Source organism: Podarcis filfolensis, assembly GCF_964270895.1.
Source record: "Podarcis filfolensis genome assembly, chromosome: 11".
Taxonomy (NCBI): Eukaryota; Metazoa; Chordata; class Lepidosauria; order Squamata; family Lacertidae; genus Podarcis; species Podarcis filfolensis.
The window spans coordinates 20,138,681-20,159,672 of NC_139613.1; the positions used below are offsets into that span (position 1 = coordinate 20,138,681).

The 20,992-nt window shown below is 42.6% G+C and overlaps 1 protein-coding gene across 1 annotated transcript in view; it reads right to left on the minus strand.

The window, feature by feature from the left end:
- HCN1 (hyperpolarization activated cyclic nucleotide gated potassium channel 1) overlaps positions 1-20,992 on the minus strand; it is a 182,056-nt gene that overhangs the window by 63,895 nt on the left and 97,169 nt on the right. The window contains exon 3 of the mRNA XM_083576073.1: positions 12,236-12,397. Within this exon, the coding sequence (XP_083432199.1) occupies positions 12,236-12,397 (162 nt within the window). The remainder of the gene's footprint in view (positions 1-12,235; positions 12,398-20,992) is intronic.

Sequence of the window (20,992 nt, forward strand, 5' to 3'; positions counted from 1 at the left end):
CCGTTTAGTGTCCGTCTAGTTCAGTATTAACTACTCTGGCTGGCAGCAGCTCACCATAGTTTCAGGCAGGGGACATTTCTAGCCATACTTGCGAGATGGCAGGAATTAAAGTTAAGACCTGCATGCAATGCAGGTGCTCTATCACTGAACAATGACCATCTCCTGCCTACAGAGATGCCTGGAGATTAGCAGAAGTGGGTTCATGGCTGCCTGTGCTACTGGGACTCATGGAAAGGCAATTTTCCGAAATAATTGTGTGCGCTGTGTGCGCATGTTGATTCAGTTGTTTGTCTCCTTGTTGACCTGAGTTCATTGGTTACTTCTGTCTGTGGGCAGCAGGGTGGATTTTGCTGGTGTTTCCATGGGTGTGGATCCAGAATTGGCCTCCACAGTCACTTACGGACTCATTGTTAAAACCGTGTTTATGGAAGACAATCTTACTTGGCTACGAGTGATCGCCAAAGAAGAAGAATACATCTCCTCCCCCCTTCAAATTATAGGCTACAGGATAGCTTGGCCCAATATCCACTTTGCATCATTTATATATCTCAGAGCCGGTCCTTAAGAATTCTACAATAATTACACATAGCATATATGCTCTTTGGGGAATCTCAGGTCTGGTGGCCAAATGCAGCCCTCTAGTCCCCTCTTGATACTCTCTCCAGGCTACACCCTTCACTGCTTTGCACCCTTAATGTTTTTCACCTGCTTGGATTGTGTCCTTGAATTCTGATAATGCCTCTTTCTTGCCCAGTTGGAGGAGAGAGAGGGATGCTTAGAAACTAGTCTACTATACGCAGGCAAATTTACATTTGTTGCTCCACTCACATTTGACTCTGGCCCTGCTCACTACTAACATGTGGCCCTGGCAAGGTTGCCTGGAAAGGAATGTGCCCCCCTGGTAGAAAAAGGGTCCCCTGTCACAGTGTAAATAGCATAATGGCAATGCCGCTAGAAAGTGCAAAAATGCTTAGCAATCATTTCAAACACCTTTCTGAACGGAAACATAGCATATCTATTCACATCTGAGCACCAAGCCATGGTGTTCTGATTACAGGATGATCTACAAAATTACTATGCAGCACAAATATAGAATCCACCTGCTAGTCTTCTTAAAGGAAAACTACATTGGGAGTTCTAAAAATGTAAAGATGTTAATGTTGTTGCTTAATTCTGCCATTTCACAGGAAGCAAAAATTGGGGGCAAGAAAACAAGGTAGGGAATGTTTATTCTAAGTATTTAATACCGCTCTTCAAGCATATTCCTATGGCAGTTTTTTTTTTAAAGAATAAAACAGATAGCATGTACATAAATAAGTAAAAAAAAAAGGTAAAAGCCACAAAAACTATACAGGCAGTGATAAATAAACAAACAAAAATCAGCATGGTTAAAATTGCCCCTCAAAATCTCGGGGAAATAAAAAAAGACAATAAAATGGATTCCAGGCAATGATCTCTAGGGACTAAAAATGGAATGCCCTATCATCGGTTGGAAAATCTCCAGGAAAAATTCACGCAGCCTGGATAGCTCAGCTGGTTAGAGAATGGGGTTGATAACACCAAGGTTGCAGGTTTGATCCCCATAATGGACAGCTGCTTATTCCTGTGTTGCAGGGGGCTGGACTAGATTATCCTCAGGGTGCCTTCCAACTCTACAATTCTATGATTCAATCTCATTCCTAAAGCAAGCACCCATTGCACCTACGCTTCTGTGTCATTTCAGTTGCAGTTAGTGGCCTGGTTCACACGCTATGCTAAGCCAAACTATGGATTAAGCAAGCATGTGGGTACCGACAGGGAAAATCACAACTCGTTTTCCTCTTCCTCCAGTATTGCTGTCATCACTCTACCAAAAACTAAGCCATGGTTTGGCTTAGTGTTATGGGTGAACCTGGACTTGTGGTTTGTATCACTCCCAACAAGCCAGATTTGTTCCAGGTTTACTGCTCATGGTTTGTCTGGGGAAAACAAACCACAAACTTAGGTTTGCATGGAATACTAAGCCAAACCATGGCTTAGCTCCAGATAGTGGCAACAGGAAGACTGGCAGAGGAGTAAAGCAGCTGTAAATTTCTTTTTGAGTACCGAAATACGTGCTTGCTCTTGCTAAGCCACTGTATTTGGCTTAGTGCTACGTGCAAACAAGACCAGTAAGTTACTCTCTTTGGTTTCAGGAACTGTGTGTTCTTTGTACTTAAAATGGCATTCTGCTGTTGCAAGGCCTTGGGAGAATTGCTAAACCTGCATTCTACCTACAACTCCCGGGCCTACAATCTAAGGAACAATTCATCATGATGTTGTTTCTGCAAAGCCTCCATTCATTTCAAGGAGACTTGCACAGGAATAGAGTTTTGTAAAATGAGTTCTTACATCCCAGTCCCATGTGTTAGATAACTAGCAAAACTGTTGCAAAAGTAGGATCCTGAGATACATATGTTGATGCATTTCTCTACAGGGAGCTATTTAGCCATCACTAAAGAAAGAAGAAAAACAGAGCATCTATGGAAACTTAGAAGGTACATAAAATGCCAGTTTATTCTCTTTATAGCCATCATTCTGCCTCTTTTATCCAGAGAAAGAGAAGAATGCATTCGAGGGACTCGACTTCTTCTCATTGACAGCAGTGCTATAGCCATTACCTGGGAGTAAGCCCATTAAATTCAATGGCCCTTATGTTTGTGGGGCCAGGCTGCCAACAGCAACAGAAAAAGAGATTGTGTGTGGTGAAGCTAAGCTACTGCAAGCGAGTGCCCCAACCCTGAGAAACTGTTGGAAAGTATATGCTGCCTCTGGGGAATTTCAGCAAAGTTGTCCCAATTTCTCTGCCCCTAAAACACAAAGGGAAATTTTGAGAGGCCATTTGCACACAACTCTATTTCACAAAGCAAAACAATCTTGCTAACCCTAAGTGCAAGAATCACCGGGATAAGCATCATCTCCAAAACCACCTAGTCCAGTAAAAAGGTAAAGAGACCCCTGACTGTTAGGTCCAGTCGTGGCTGACTCTGGGGTTGCAGCGCTCATCTCACTTTATTGGCCGAGGGAGCTGGCGTACAGCTTCCAGGTCATGTGGCCAGCATGACTAAGCCGCTTCTGGCGAACCAGAGCAGCACACGGAAACGCCGTTTACCTTCCCACTGGAGTGGTACCTATTTATCTACTTGCACTTTGATGTACTTTCGAACTGCTAGGTTGGCAGGAGCAGGGACCGAGCAACGGGAGCTCACCCCATCGCAGGGATTCAAACCGCTGACCTTCTGATCGGCAAGTCCTAGGCACTGTGGTTTAACCCACAGTACTTCCATATAAAATATTCTGGTGATGGAAGCCTTGTTCTCTGAGCTAATTGGTGCTATTCCCGTTACATACATTTCGAATTCATAGTTGACCTCCAGAATCACATGTATGTGATCTGGAACCAGGTATACTTCAAAAAGATTAGATATTTCTTTAACATAAACTCCTAAAATGTGCAAGACAAATAGGGCTGCTTCTAAAATTCTCCTGCTTCAAATCTCCACCTGCATTTTGGAGATCCACATTAGCTGGTTTTGTTTTTGAAATGAAATAAAAGCCTCTGGGATTCTCCATGGTTCCATAACTGAATGTTCACAGAGCATTGGGCATGCTGAATTTGCCACACATTTTTGTTCTCTCAGTTCTCTGATAATTGATAATTTGCATGTGTGTGTTAATAAAATACGGCAAACATCATTTGTGATGTGGTTGGCATCCGTCTGTCTCTAGGTAGGGTGAAGTCAAACTGTTGGAGAGTTACAGCGCCTGCTGTGGCTGTAGAGACTGATATGAGAGAGACATGTTTCATTGCAGCTGGAGCAGATGAAGTTGTCTGGTTCTGCTGCTGCAGGTGTACCACGGCACCCTCCTCATCATTCTCACACAGCAAGCAAAAAGATAGTCTCCTTTAAATAATAAAAAACCCTTCCTTTTTCATATGGAGGAAAGCTATTTAGGGGGAACCAACAACATAAACACCACCAGAAAATGAAAATGGAAACTCTTCCCCACACTTTTTCTTCCACTGGTGGGGGTGAGGGTGAGGAAAGAAAGAAAGAAAGAAAGAAAGAAAGAAAGAAAGAAAGAAAGAAGAGCTTTCCAGTTCTTTGTTATGTTCTTTGTTTACTTTGCAGCTGGATCTATGGTTGTCTAGCCAGCTGTGGGGGGGCAGGGTTCCCTCCTGGATTGTTAGCAGGCTCTGCATAATTAGCTGAGCTCTAAGTGGAATTATATGGGTCGTGGGTGGCGCTGTGGGTTAAACCACAGAGCCTAGAACTTGCCAATCAGAAGGTCGGCGGTTCAAATCCCCGCGATGGGGTGAGCTCCCATTCCTCGGTCCCTGTTCCTGCCAACCTAGCAGTTCGAAAGCACATCAAAGCGCAAGTCAAAGTGCACATCAAAATGCTGGCCACATGACCTGGAAGCTGTACGCTGGCTCCCTCGGCCAATAAAGCGAGATGAGCACCACAACCCCAGAGTCGGTCATGACTGGACCTAATGGTCAGGGGTCCCTTTACCTTTACCTTTAAGTGGAAATATACCAGTGAAGCTGAAAAAAATTGCTGGTTTGTGCAAGTGCTTATCTTCATTTCTTATGGTTAGGAGGGAGAAAGGAGACAGCAAACAAAGCTGAAGACACCCTGCAAATTATCTGCAAAGTATCTGTAAAGTATTGGTTCAGCTGAGATACCCCCTGGGAAGCTGTTAAGTCTCCACCTTTTGTTCACCAGTATATTGCCTTGTTGAAGCACATATCACAATGTTATTTCTATACAATTCAACTATATGGCAATTTATTGCACAGCCTTAATATATATTTGTAAAGTACCATATTTTTCCAAGTATAACAAGCCCCCCCCGTGCATAAAATGACCCCTATTTTGAGGGACACCAAATTAAGGAAATGGGGGTGGGATTGCCCAGGGTTGTTGAGCTTTTTTTGGGGGGGCGGAGAGATCACCTGCCTGACCCACAATGCCAACTGCATGCTTCACCGAAGCCACCTATCATCTGCCCGCTTGCTGCCAGCTGCCGCCAATGGCCCTCCCAATTATCGCAGCAGCAGCCAATCATCAGCAGACCTTGCCACAGCCACCAATCACCTGCCCAATCGCCGCTGACAATCTCCTGCTTGCGGCTGTCACCAATCTCGTCCCCTCTCTGCACTACCCGTGTATAAGATGGCCACATAAAAAAATAGTCTTATACACAGAAAAATACAGTATTCTGTTTTTAGTGTTCTGTTGGAAGCCACCCAGAGTGGCTGGGGAAACCCAGGCAGATGGGCGGGGTACAAATAATAAATTTGTTGTTGTTGTTGTTGTTGTATCATCAAGATACCGTTTGCCTGTTGTTTTACCAATGTGCAGGAGTAATGAAGGGATGATTGTGTAGGGCATGGAGCACATTTGAAATAACTGCCCTCACATTTTGTAGATATGCAGCCAATTGTTCTATATCAGGTGTGCGGAACCTGTGGCTCTCCAGTTGTTGCTGAACGCCCAGCAGCTCTGGCCATTGGAGCAGGAGAACTGAAGATAGGAGTCAAAGTCACAAGTGCAGAGATTTGCTTGAATGTTGGGGATTTTTCTGCCTTGTAGACATTGCCGGCATCTGCATGTAGCATGAAGTCAAACCGTGGTTGCAGCTCCTAGTTTATCTGGGGAGAGCTAAATCACAAGCTTGGGTTCAGATGACATACTAAGCCAAACCATGGTTTAGCTAAGTGTAACACAGCACCAGGGTGATTAGAGGAGGAGAAAAGTAGCAGCACTCTCCCTTCCAGGAGTCCACATGTTTTCTCACTTGTGGTAGTCCATGGTTTGGTTTGGCTTAGCATTACATGCAAACAGGGCCATTCAATGGAAATAAGTCCCAGTTGTTTCCTTGGCCTTTCACACAAGTCTGCTTGGAGTTGCAAACTGAAGGTTAGACTCCTAGTTCTTACGCAGTTTCAAAGGCTGTGCCTACTTCTGCTGTCTTTTCTGTGGCTCTTTATTGAACACAATACAAAATCTGCTCCTTTCATTCAGACTAGCTGGTTTGGCAGTGCTTTTGTTCCTTTGGTTCAGGCACTTGGTTTCTTCAGCAGTTCAGCAGGAAATATGCACTTTTTAGTTTCCAATCTATGCGGAGCGGAAGCCACAAAAGCAGCTGCACAAAGATTGCCAAGACGTGCCAGTCAGCAACTCGGTGACCTACTTTTTATTAGAGTAATTACATTTTTGAAGATATGTCACTATTTTGTCAGGAAAGCTGCACTTGTGAAGCGTCAGCAAACATGCCATTTATCATTAAAGATGTTTCTGGATGTCTACAGTCACTTGGCTGTTGTGAGACTGGCATTGTCACAGTGAGACATCAGGAACAATATTCCAAAAGAGGGGAAAAAACCCCAACAACTAGCAGATGAAAACATGCAGGTGCAGAAATCTATCTATTTTTACTCATAACACTTCTTCTTCTTTTTTTTTTAATAATAATGGATGGGAAGAGTTGGCTTGGGGCAATTTGGGTAGACTTAATAATATAACTAGTTTTTAGCTGTTATTGATTGATTTCTAGACATTTATGGCCGGCCCTTCACCCTGAGGGTTACATGCAGGTCAATACAATTTAACAATGTAATGTATTCCACTCACAAAGGTCTGTGAACAAAGGTGCCTTATATGTTGTTGTAGTAGTAGTTGTTGTTGCTATAATGATCACCATCATCAGGAGGGCTGATTATGCAATTAAATATCCAATCTATAATTTAGTTGGGCTCAGCTCTAAAGTCTGTTGGCAATGTAATGCGAAGAAAAAAAGTCTCATGAGACATTTTCCCAGAGAAAACATTGAAGGGTTTTTTTCCCTTCACACACACACACACACACACACACACACACCGCCACAAAAAAGTAGCTCCCTTTACAGAATTTTATCCACATATTCCGCATCATTTTTGTGCATGGTAACAACAATTCTGCTGCTGACACACAATGCCCTGGAACTAGGCTAGGTCCTGGGCATTGTGGAGGACACAAAATGGTGGTTAGGCTGCCACATGTTCTTACAACTTTGAAACAAATAAAGAAGCTATGTTACTACCACTGCTAACGATGAGCTCCTCCCTCCAGAAACTTTAAGATAATCTTCTCTCCTCCTCGGCAAATAAAGGTAAAATGGTCCTGTGTCTTTCCCCACAAATAGGATAAAGAATTTCAAGCAGACATTTTTGCACAGCTCTGTTTTCAAATGTCATAATGTACCAACGGAACTGATCAACAAGTGTGCATGCCCCTTGGTAACCTCAAGGCTGTATTACTGCAAGACACGCTATGTGGGGTTATCAGTAAGGTTGGTCTGGAGGATGTAGCTAGCGTCAAAAGTGGCAACTAAGCTAAGCTCGTGGGGGCAATCTGCCAGCATGTAACATCTTGTCAATGGTACCTGCCAATCTACTACTGGGCCAAGTTCAAGGTTTTAGCACTAATATCCAAGGCTATTCACAGCTTGGGATCAAGTTACTTGAGAGACTACCTTACTCTTTACATGTCCGGTTGACCACTGTGTTCTGCAGGATAGTTGCTTTTTTAATTAATTAATTAATTACTTAATTACTTAATTAATAATTTTTTATTATTTATACCTCACCCATCTGGCTGGGTTTCTCCAGCCACTGTGGGCAACTTACAACATATCTATTCAGGTGTCTTCTAAAAGTTGTGTAGTTCTTTATCTCCTTGACATCTGAAGGGAGGGCGTTCCACGGGGTGGGAGCCACTACCAAAAAGGCCTTCTGCCTGGTTCCCTGTAACTTTGCTTCTCACGGTGAGGGAACCACCAGAAGGAGGAGGAGGATCTCAGTGTCTGGGCTCAACAATGGAGGTGGAGATGCTCATTCAGGTATACTGGGCCGAAGCCGTTCTCTAAAATGTCAGAAGTCCACTCCTTAGTAGCTCACAGCAGGACTTCCAGCGTGACTGCCTCTGTTCTGTGGAACAGCATCTCTGCTGAGATCCTATAAAGACCCAGTGTTTGTGATTTCTGGAAACAATTGAATGCCTTTTTGTTTTCAAAAGCTTTTCTAGATGAGGGGGAAAGTCTGTTATTTTTTAAAACAATATAGCATAAACACCTCTCTTCAGTTGTCATTTTTGTGCTGCTTGCTTATAAAGCAGCTTTTACTTGTTTTTATGTAAAACGCCTTGATACTCATGTGGAAGGAGAGTCATAAATTAATATATTTTTTAAAAAACATGCTGAAATGGTTTCTGCCTTAGGTGTTTACTCTGTATTGTTTTGAGACTTAGCTTTCATTTTCTGATCTTAAAAGCTATTTTTATCTGTTTTTATGTACATCACCTTAAGACTCACATGGAAGGTGATTCATAAAATAAAATGAGCCAACAACAAGGGCTGTCACATGGAAGAGGGACCCAGATTGTTTCCCCTCGCTCTGGGGGTAGGACTTGAACTGATGGCTTCAAGTTACAAGAAAGGAGATTCTGACTAAACATCAGGAAAAACTTTCTGAAAGTGAGAGCTGTTGGGACAGTGGAACGGTCTCCTTCGGGAGGTTGTGGACTCTCCTTCCTTGGAGGTTTTTAAGCAGAGGTTGGATGGCCATCTGTCATGGATGCTTTAGCTGTTTGTGATGGCCTGGGATTCGGACTCAGAGGCTGAACCTGAGGAATCCCAGCCTGCACAGGAGTCCCCGCCTCCAGAACCAGCTGAGCCGGGGTTGGGGCATGAGCTTGAAGGGTCCTCACCTGTGCTGGATCCTCAGGTGCAGGTACCAGCTGAGTCTGCTCTGGCCCTTGAAGGGATGGAGGACCCATTGCCTGCAGATGCTCCACTCTCAGCCCCGTCAGGGGAAGAGGAGGTTGCCTCTGGGTCTGGTAATCCTCCAGCCTCTCCTGAGCTGCAGAGGCTCAGGGCAGAGAGGCGGAGGGAACTAAGTTCCTGCAGGAGGAGTGCTTGCCTCCAGGCCAGGAGAGGCACCTGTGGACCGGGGCCACCCTATGCCTCAGAGGAGATAAAAGCCAGTGAGCCCCAGTCCCAGGTTGCGGGAGCAACGTTGTTGCTAGCCTGTTCCTGCCTGCACCCTGTCCTGCTCTTCTGCCACAGTTCCTGACCCCACCCAACTCCCTGCCTTGGACTCAGCTACAGCTTTGACGGACAGCCTCCATACCGGACCATCGACCTCGGACTGGACTCGGACCTCACCTCTCGGACCAGCACACTGAGATTCCTGCATTGCAGGGGGCTGGATTGATGACCTTTAGGGTCCCTTCCAACTCTACAATTCTATGATTCTAACAGCAGCAGCAGCAGCAATGGGGCAGCAATGGGGCAGCAATGGGCCAGAATCTGGTCCCACAATCAACCCCACTGTTTTCTTACACCATTACAAAGAAACAAGTACAGAAATCCCCCCTAGCAAGCTTATAGGTCCTCTTCCCAACTCTCTTTCATCTACTTTAAAATAAACCAGAAGATGTGCCTCCCATTCTCCTATGCAAGACTTTCATAGCAATACAAACACCGATTGACAGAATCGGGATGATCATTCACATTATCTTCAGTTGTCCAAAAAACAATAATCGTGGGGAATGCCCCAATGAAAGAGAAATTAATAATTTAGCACATTTTGGAAGCAAATGGTTTTTTGTTTTTTTTGCAGAAGTATAAAATAATAATTACTTTGTGTAAGAAGGGCATGAACAGTAACATCAATCAGATGCAACTTATAGGGTCGTAAGTGTTGATGGTTCATAGCACATATGCTAGGCTAAGAAGGCATGTTGTCCACTGGTAGCGTACTGCAGAGGCAGGTGAGTTATGGAGATTTCACTTTTCCTGAACTGATCATCTATCACTGATCATCACTTACAGACAAAAGATAACAGGTTCAAGGCGGTCATTGCTCTGCCCGTGGAAAACAACATTTCCAGATTACTTCTTATTTGAAAATGCTGAACTTTCTTTTAACCCATTTTAAAAATAGGGCTCATTGTGCCAAAACATGAATCACTCTGCATTTAATCTGGGCACATAAGCATAACTGATTATTAGACATTCTACTTGGAGAACAGCCAGTCTTAGAATTCTTCAAGGATCTCCCTCTACATGCCTGCCTTTCATTATTTAGTGTCATCTCCCAGAAATGTCAAAGTGTCAGAAGTACATAAGGGGAAAAAATTGAGATGTATTTAAAAAAAAAAAGAAAAAGCTGTATACCACTCAGAGTTTCCTTTTCCGTTTTTTTTTTTTTTGGCAGCCAAGTTTTTCAAAAGCTGTGAAAAAACTTTTGTTAGTGACTTGCATAGAAAACTCAAAACAAATAACACAGGTATATGGGCATCTGACAAGGGTGCCAACAGGACATTTTCTGAACTGTGATGGGTAGGTAAGCACTCCAAATAAATACATAAACATCCATAACTAACATCTGAGAACACGTCTTTCATTTCTGGAAGATCTGATGACTGGATGGGCCTGATCTCTGAGAAGCTTCCCGGTCTACCACTCTAGTGGTTCTCAATAGATAGACCTGAGGCCATCTGCAGATGAACCTGACATCCAGACAATATATTTGCACTCTCAGCTGGAAACTTCCATTCTTTCCCTGGCTCCCTTCACCTCTGCCCGCCCTTGATTAATTGCCCTGCTGCTACAACAACCAACCTCACTGGCCAGCCTGGGTGGGTGGAACAAAACCAGATCCAGAAGTCTCATTCCTGAGAGCTTGCAGCTGCATGACTCACCATGTGGCACAGTGGTCAGCAGTTCCTAGGGGCAAGCCATCAATTACCTTGGGTGAGAACACATTTAGCCAAATACCTGAGCCATCTGCTTCTGCAGCGCTTCTCTTTCTCTTCTTTTTTTGCTATAAGTCAGTTTTACAATTGCATCTCTCCACTACCCATTGTTTCCTTGAGCCTATGGGCATCTCTGTCACTCTCAGCTGGCCTCTTGCAACCCAGCACCCACACATCTCTCTTCATCAATTTCCTGGGAACTATATGTCATTTTCATCAGATCCTCAGGTGCCTCAGATTCTTAGAGACATGCCAGAGTATTTCACCTTTATGTTTTTGGTGGTGACGATGGGGAGCTTTCAGACAAAAGATCTCCATTTTAATGGGAGGCAGGTGAAGGTTCAAAACAGAGTTGATTCTCTCGTGTGCAACCCTCCAGGGGCCACAGCATTGAGTGGGGACAGAAGCAGACATGAGCAGAGCAAAAGATGTGACTCTTACAGTTTACAGTGCACAGCAAGCTATGTTTCAGCCACAACAACTGAAGTCTCTACACCCATCCTCCCTCCACCTACGTATTAGGTGCATAGAGGCATTATCAGATATCAAGGACTCATCCCAGCCAGGCAAAAGCACTCAAGGAGGGCATAGTTAGGTCAGTGAGAGTTATGGCCCAGAGAAAGTCCGCAGGGATGGACAGAATGGACTGGAGAACTGCATTTGGCCGCTGAGCCTGAGATTCCTCATCCCTGGTTTAAAACACTTTGGACTTGCTATGAGAGGCCAGGGCAGCTGCATCTATTCTAAAGAGGTTATATCTCTCTCCCTCTCTTTCTTTTTACACAGTACTTTTTCTGCCTAGGAACAGCAGCCACTGAAGTGCCCTGGAATAGCAGCAGTCGGCAGACAGCTGGACAGCAATGTTCTTCCACAGTGCATTGTCAGAATCTCTCTGCATTGCGCCATAACATTGTTCCAGTTGCATTATGGGTGGGAAAATCAGAAATCGGAACAAGCAGCAGAGAAAAGAGAAGGAAGGAGAAGAAAGGGGATGGAATGGCAGGCTCAGCAGGAAGAGGGAGTCAGAACCAGCGTGGCAGGTGAGGAAAAGGAAGCAAGACAAAGAGAAATGATGGTTTGACTGACAGGTCTGGCAGATTCCCCTGCTTTCCTCTTGGCTCAGAGGAAACACATGGAAATTCCCAGCACGGTTGCCCAGGGACACATCGCAACATTTCACTGCACTTGCCACTTGATTATCTATTGCTGATGTCTGGTCCCATTATCATCATCATCATCATCATCATCATCATCATCATCATCATCAACATCAGCTAAAAAACAACCTTCAAAACCTTACTAGCAAACTGTACATACTGTTGTAAAATAACAGGCTCTGAATATATGCCTTCTTCATTACAGCTCTTAAAAGGACGTTTGAAAAAACACAATGAAAAATGAACAATACTTACAACCATACCATTTAGGGACACCCAGCAATCGTGCGGGAAATCCTGGAGCAATGGTACCAAAAACTGAAGGCAACCGTCCCAGTGGCAAAGGAGGAGCATCATTCCAATCAGGTTGAAGATTCTCACTACAGCGCTTGCAAGATCATATGTCATGTGGAAAATCTGTAGAGAAAATTAGAAATTGTATGACAATGAGACCAAAACCGTGCAACTTGATGAGTCCTCTCTTGTCAAGGCAAGTGATCACTCTGAATCTGTTTCTATTTTCCTTTAGCTTTGTATGCTGCCCTGATATCTTGGCAGTTGAAGCGGGGTCTAGCAGCATATTTAATCAACAGAGAATAAAGAAAATCCTCTAGAGCCAGGCAAGCTCAAGAGGCCATTCAGAATTCCATTCAGAATGGCCATTCCACCATTCAGAATTTTTTACAATACTTGAGGTTTCTTTGCTAGACAAATTGGCCTGGAAAGTATTTTCTGTATGCACTAAAGGAGTGGTAGGAAAGCTGTGACCCTCCAGATGTTGTTAGACTACAAGCCCCAACATCCCTGACCATTGGCCATACGGGCTGGGGGTGAAACAACATCTGGAAGACCACAAGTTCCCTGCTGTAACAAAAGTATGGTTGAATGGAAATGTCCATCTCTCCCAGTATTAACTAGATGAACAGGTGCAAATGTCAGCATGCTCCATCCACACAGTTCTCCATTTCCGATTTGGGAATGACACAAACTTCATATGGGTGCCGTGCGGTGAAAATTTGCTGAGTCGCTACATGGTTGGAACAATACCAGAGGCATGTTAGTGTGCATTGATTCTAAACACAGAAGAATAAGCAGTAGAAACACTAAATTCTATAACACATTTGGTTTTACAAAACATTCTGCTGTTATCAAATGTATCACTGATGATTTCAAAGTATTTTTAGAAATATTATTTTTTGTCCTGTGAATTTGATACTATTGTTGTTGGGGTTTCCTGTCAAACTTCCGTAATGCTACCGCAGTGTAGGTCTCCCCAAGGCAATAGCTAGGTAGGGGCTTGACAACATGCAAATATTACTTATTAGTTGTACAACTGCAGTTGCCTCAAATTTCTATCCAAAGTGCAGTGTTCAGTGTTCAGGAGAAAGCAGCTTGAATGTATCCACACCCTACTTTCTGAAGAAAAAAGTAGAGGTGCACACACACTGCCTTTATCTTGTTCAGCCCAGCAACAGCTTCACTTGACTAGTAAGTAATATAGCCATTTTGCGGATGAAAAAACTTACTAACAGAGCAATCCTACTGGGTGGAAGAGGAAAGTGTACTGGTGGTCGAGCCACCAAACCCAAAGCCCTGCCTGGTAAGCCTGACATTCCTACCCTGCCCCAATATTATCCTAGAATGCAAACTGGTGGTGGGGCTGGGGTGGCATCAGCCTGGTTCCCTAATGCCTGAATTGTTGGCCCTATGCCATGTCAAACACCGTGAGTGGTGTCCATTAAAGTTTTGGTCATTATAAACCCACTTCAGCCCATGTGTGGTTCTTGGTCCTATGGCTAACCCCATCCCACACAGCCACTTCTCTCTATTAATAGCCTCAAATAACTAAAACCAACCGGTAGGGCATCAGTCAGAAAGAGGTGAACAGGTAGAACCGAAACAGGTAGAACTCATGTAAATAAATAACTTCTGAGCCAAGGGTGTACGGTGACATTTTTCTAATATTTGAAGTGAGGATGGAGGCCAAATCTTTTCTCATTAAAGGGATCCGTCAAGAAGACATTCATGGCCCAAACTATTAAACCTAGAAGCCTAAATGTCTGGTCTGGTCCATTTTTAGGCACTTAACTATAACTGGTTGGCATTTCAGAAACACTTTCCAAATCCAATTTAACTCTAAGTCAGACCCTGCAGGTGGTGAGCACCTTTAAAAAAACAAAACAAAACCAGGCCACTTATATATAGGTTGTTCGAATCACGCTGGAACAGATCTTGGTTGTTAGCTGTGATGAAAATGCTTTAAATAAATAAATAATTTCGCGGAATGTGGTTTTAAGAGACCATTTTTCATTAATGAAACTCACAACTCCAAAACGGTCAACTAACTGCTCTGCATACAGTTCTATATAATATAGCTATCACTGCCCTAACTTATCAAAACTAAAAATACTCTCAATGCAATGGTGATCAGTATCAAGCAATTGTTTCATCAATGACAGTTTAGAATGGGTTTTGGTTTTTTTTAAATTTTTGAACAGGAGCTGATTGCCATAAAAACATCCCGGTGATAGATAACTCTGTTGCTATAAAATAATCCTACGCTGTTCAGTTCAGCTTTACACTGAACATTTGCAGGAAAAAAAGAAAAGGAGGAAAAAAACCACAGGTTACTTAAGACAGTGTTAAGATAAATCCTACTAAATACACACACACACACATTGCAAGCTACACTGAGGTACTCTAATATATTTAATTAATTTGGCTAATTAATTTTTCAAATTGCAAGATATAACTCACATTTGTAAAAAGCAATATAGGTTTTTTAAAAATCAACAACAACAGCTTGGCTCCTGTATTACCATTCATTACAGTTGTCAAATATGTCAATCTCAGGACAGGCAAAATCTTGGGGAGGGGGGTATTCTAAAGCTGAACCCCTTACATTGTGTTCCTCATACAAACTAGACCTTTCTTATAAACTTAAGTTACTGTATATTGTAACCCCTTTATATCACCTTGCTGAAAACAACTTCAGCAAAAGCTGAGAACGGATCAGCAGAGACGCTGATGGTTATGAGAAGGGATTGGCCTCTGAAGTCAAAGAGGTTCATTGCACTATTATCAGTTTCATTCACACTTGATTAATAATCCATCTTTAAACATTCCAAAACTCATCCTGATCGTCTGGCTTCATTTGAAAGACATATATCCTTGCATTAGTCATGTTCCTTAATGACACTGTATGGTTATTCATACTCAGAGCAAACCCACTAAAATCAATGTACTTAACTTACACAAGTCCCCTAATTTCAACAGGTCTGTTCTGAATATGAGTAATGATGAGCAAAGTCATTTTGTGGCTCCCAATAATTCCATACAAAATTAGTTCAGGTTTTTTTCAGGGCAGCTAAGTGCACTCTTGCACTCTGATGTGGAAACTAACTAGATACATGGAATAAAACATATGTGCATTTTAATTAGTTTTTAACATCTGCACTTTAACCCCCTCACCCCCCAAATAAATACTAGCACAATTTTGCTGCTGAACATATGAACAATATGCCGAGGGGGGCCAGGTTTGTACATGCTATTGTCCCCATCTGAAGTTTGTAGTAGAGCCTACACGTGTTGGAGCAACATCTGAAAAGCCAGATCACTGATTAACCAGACCATTGCATTTGACTACTGCAGCTTGCAAAACCTCTTCAAGACCTCAGAATCAGTCTTCTATTCCAAGCATTCCTTAAATGCTTAGAGTAGAAGACTGACTCTGAATCAAATCAGCATTACCCTTGAATTATAGTCCTTCTTGTGTTCCACAGTGAGCCATTACATTGCTCATAATGATTGCATGAGATTAGAATGGAGATTACCAGGCTACTAATGGACATATCAATAACAGTGAACTTAGCCACTCCACAATTACTGATCTATGAGTTGGACAGACAAGTTTTAATTTGACAGTTCCATCTGAGATGCTGTGATCTTGCATGGACCCACCGTCTCCATGGGGCCCAGGCAAGTCTGCTACAGGTTCTTTTTATTGTTGTCCAGGCAAGTAAGTAAATCAACACTTCCTATCTCTTTTATGCAGATGATTTTGCTTCTATCAAGCAAGAAGCAGACAACCAAAGAGCACAGGAGAGACCGTCCAGACATGCCTCTTCTTCAAGGTGTGCTGCAATCGGTCACGGCATGTGCCATTTATGGTATCACACACACTGCAGGTTGCCACCCATGCACTAGAAGCTATAAAAGTTAACAAGGAAACCTCTTAAGCCATTTCAGCAGATTCATCTTGTGCTCTAGATAGGCAGCTTGTCAACTAAGCAACTATTGTTGACACTTGTGTTCTCAGCAAAAGATCAATAGCAAACTGTTGGCCTGATTCGACGTCTGTTGAAGACAAATGGACTTCTCTCATTGACGTCAGCAGAGTCAAGTCTAGCCCTATTGCCCTATATAGTTTGTAACTCTTTGCTAGGCGTGAAATAGAAGCTGAGTCTGAGAACAAAGAGCATGTGAAACAGCTGCTGAGTGCAATATTTTATTTTACCTGGAAGGCAGCAGTGTTTGTTCAACTGAATCCTTATATATACGGTTAATTTTCAGTATATTTCTTTGGGAAACTAATCTTTCTGCAAAAGAAAAAAGTGGGTAGGCATATACAAGACTTTTAAATCTGGTTACATGGTTTATGCAAAGCTGCTAATGAGTGTAGAAAGCTTGGATTCGGCTAAACTAATGATGAAGGGGAAAACACCAGAGAGATTTAATGAAGTGCACACTAATTTTAATCAAACGTGTATCTGGAAAACATGAGCTGAAGGCAATCAGTGTTTTGTGTCCTTTTGAATGTGTTATTTTTTTTCTAAACTCAAATTCAGTGAGTATGGCATTCAGTTTCATTGTGCTGGCCTCATTTATTCCACAGCAAGACTTCCTAACCCCAAATGGACTGTGAACGAACAAACAAATGGATGCGCGCGCACACACACACACACACACACATGCTCACCAAGTCTACTATTATTGAAGAGGTAAGGTGAATATTAAGCATGGTTAGTACAGATGCAGAAAGAAGTACAAGATTCATTTAGAAACCGGGTGATCCATTTGGCAACAGGGATACCACACTCAAAGAGGCAGTTAAAAGTGATCTGTAGAGTTGAGTTCCACATGTTGGCCTCATCTGGAAATAATAGTAAGCCATTTACTATGGTGAAGCAACTCTTCCCACACTCTGCTTCACTGGATGACCCTGGGTTCTAGAATTATGAGAAGGGGGTGGGGACTGCCCACTTTTTCAATACCATGCATTTCAATACCATTGCCTCCTTTACTCACCCTTCTCTATACAGAAAACCCCAAATATTGTGACCCTCCATCATAGGGAGATCCTTGAACACTTTGGTTGCCCTGTTCTGCATATTTTACAGCTCTACAACATCCTTTTTTGAGCAGAATTCTACGTAGTATTCTTAGCACAGCTGCAAAGGTATTATGATTTTGGCAGTTTTACTTTTGACCCCCCTCCTTAATGATCCCTAATGTGAAATTCAACTTTTTCACAGAGGCTGCACCCAGGGTTGTATCTTCCATTAAGCTATCCACCATGACCCCAAGGTCTTATTCCTGGACAGTCACCACCAGTTCGGAACTCATTAGGGTATACTTGAAGTTCAAATTCCTTGCCCCAATGTATATCACTTTATACTTGCTTATACTGAATAGCATTTGCCATTCTCACCCAATTTTGAAAGATAATATTGGAGTTCCTTGAAATCTCCCTTTTTTTCCAACCACCCACAACAATTTGATGTCATCAGCAAACATGACTACTTCATTAATCATCTCTAACACCAGGTCATTTATGCACAAGTTAAAAAGCACAGGTACCAGTACCTATCCTTGGGGGGGACGACCCCCCCCTTGGGGACGATGACTCCCTTTTATACTCATATACTTGCATATAGACAAAATTTTGAAAAGTTCAGTACAGTGGTACCTCAGGTTAAGTACTTAATTCGTTCCGGAGGTCTGTTCTTAACCTGAAACTGTTCTTAACCTGAAGCACCACTTTAGCTAATGGGGCCTCCTGCTGCTGCCGCGCTGCCGGAGCACGATTTCTGTTCTTATCCTGAAGCAAAATTCTTAACCTGAAGCACTATTTCTGGGTTAGCGGAGTCTGTAACCTGAAGTGTATGTAACCTGAAGCGTATGTAACTTGAGGTACCACTGTACAATAAAATAGCTTAACAGAATCTGCATCTAACATTAAAATACTGTTGTATAACATTCACAAATCCTCGTGGTTTGTTGCAGAAACCTGGCTACTATCTCCATCTTATCCCCATCCTGAATAAACATTAGGAAGGCTGCCTTACAGTACATTGGTCTGATTTCCACTCCCTACTAGCAACCAACTGACTAATAAACTTAGATCAAATTGTCTGATACAAGGGGCAGTGCAAAAAAAAAATAAATCTATATGACTGTCCACTTTCCACATTTCTTCACTGGGGAGACTGAGGATTTATTCTGCTTCCTGGTTTTTTAAATTGATCTCAATGAGGGTCCCCACCTGGAGATGCTGGGAATTGAACCTGGGATAGTTTGGAAGGCACCCAGTTGGGGAAGGCTGGGGCAGCTCAGTGGAATAAAACATGTTTTGCATGCAAAATGTCCAAGGTCCAATCCATGGCATATCCAGATAGGACTGAGAAAGTCTCCGTTCTGAAACCTTTGATTGCCACTGCCCGTCAGAGGAAGACCAGTCTTCCTCAACATGGTACCTTCAAGATGTTTTGGACTACAACTCCAGTCATCCCTGATCACTGGCCATGATGGACCAACAGTAAAAAAATAATAATATGGAAGGCACCAGATTTAAAAAAGGATGTACTGAATTAGATACACCAAAGGTTTGTTTCAGAATAAGGCATCTTATTATGTCCCACAAATATAGGCAGGACTATATTCTAGATAAAGGAATAATGGATGTAAATATAATATGGGCAATTGTCAGGTCAAGTTCACTGGTGCTATTTTCCCTCTCTGTTCTAACCGCAAGGAAGGATGCAGCCCAGATTAACTTTTTACCAGTAGCAAGAGTTCAGGGATGTGGGATGATATTCTTTCCTCTCCCACAGCCTGCGTTTGCTCTCAGGCATAAACAATGCCAATGACTTTAGTGACCAGCACTGCAAGAATTAATTACCCAGATGTCTTGAAAATGGATACATTCCAGGGATGGTTGAAACATGAATTGCAAAACAAGAAGTTGCTCCAAAAAATCTTATCAGGTGAAGCCAGAATCTAAACAAGTCTACAGGGATAAGTCTCCCAATCTCTTACAAGGGCTGCAGGAATATTAAGGAACATGGTTCATGATAAATTACCCTGAACATTACTCACTGTGACAATGAAGGATATGCTGGGTGCCAAATGAGCAACAGAGGAATGCCCCTTGTTATGGAGGGTTCCACATGAGTCAACATTTGGAGCGATACAGAAAATAGCCTGTAAACCTTTTAGCTGCCTTCAAAGCTTGGGCTGACAATAATTTCATGAATCTAATGTATTTGGCCAAGAATGAATCTAATGATTTTTTTGTACCATTCCATGCTTATCCATCTTTCCTCAGTACAAAAAGAGAGCACTTTCTTTGTCAATGCCAGGAATGAGGAACATGTAGCTCTCAGGATGTTGCTGGAATTCAACTCCCATCAGCCTCAATAAGCACAGCCAACGGCCAGGAAAGATGGGAGTTGTAGTCCAATAACGTCTGAAAAGCCTCAAATTTCCCAATCTTGCTGAATGTACTTATTTAAAGAAAATGCTAGCGGCCATAACTTTTTAGATCTGGCTATTCTCTCATTTCCATTAACAAGCAAAAACTAAGATTACTTAAGGATGGGAACAAACAATAATAACATTGTTTATTTTCTCTGAAGCCATTCATTGTTTTGATAAATTCTGATCATGTCAGCTCCTATTCCCCCCTCTCTGACAAGCTGTAATCCTTTAAATATTTCCTCATACAGAAGTCCTTACATATTTTTAATCATTTCTGTGGCCTATATAGCTCTGATTTTCTGTAAGAAATGAGGTGAGCTGCACTCTCCAGATGTCACCATAGGTTAAACAAATTATTATTCAAGGTTAGAATACATTCCATTTGTTGTAGTAAGATCAGAAAAGTTACTCTTTTCATTTTATTGTAACTAGAGGGCAACATAAATCTCGCCATATTTTAATAGGTCTCAAAGTGCATCATAAATCATACATCTAAACCGACAGTTTTGTCTTTAAAATGTCATCTAAAGAAATGCTCAGCTCACATAAAGGGCTTGTGCTGGTTCCATGGAATTTTTGAGTTTCCTGTTCTCCTCTGAATTGCAGATACCAATTTCTTTTTAACTTCCTCTCAGGTTCAACAGCAGTTTATAATGTAGCATGACAAAATTGGCAGAGGGGACTCCACTAGCCTCAGAAGTGTGGGGAATGGTGGTCCAGAATGAGCTTTCTCTCCAACACCCTCTAAACCATGGGTAGGCAAACTAAGGCCTGGGGGCTAGATCGGGCTCAATCGCCTTCTAAATTTGGCCTGCGGACAGTCCGGGAATCAGCGTGTTTTTACATGAGTAGAATGTGTCCTTTTATTTAAAATGCATCTCTGGGTTATTTGTGGGGCATAGGAATTTGTTCATTCCCCCCCCCCCCCAAAATATAGTCTGGCCCCCACAAGGTCTGAGGGACAGTGGACTGGCCCCCTGCTGAAAAAGTTTGCTGACCCCTGTAGTTCTCCCCACAGAGGTGCATCTAGCATCTTCAGTATATCATTTTTGCTGAAGATACACATATCTGCCCCAGCCTTTGGACAGCGAAAATGTTTTGTTTTGTGGGATGAACCTCTTTTGTTGAATTTTCTGTTCTGTTGTAGCGGGAACAGATTTTTTCCCCATCTGCTTTTAGAATGTCATATTATATGGCTGTAACCCATTCTGGGACCCTATGGTGAAGGGTTTGGTTAGAAATAAATAAGGAAGG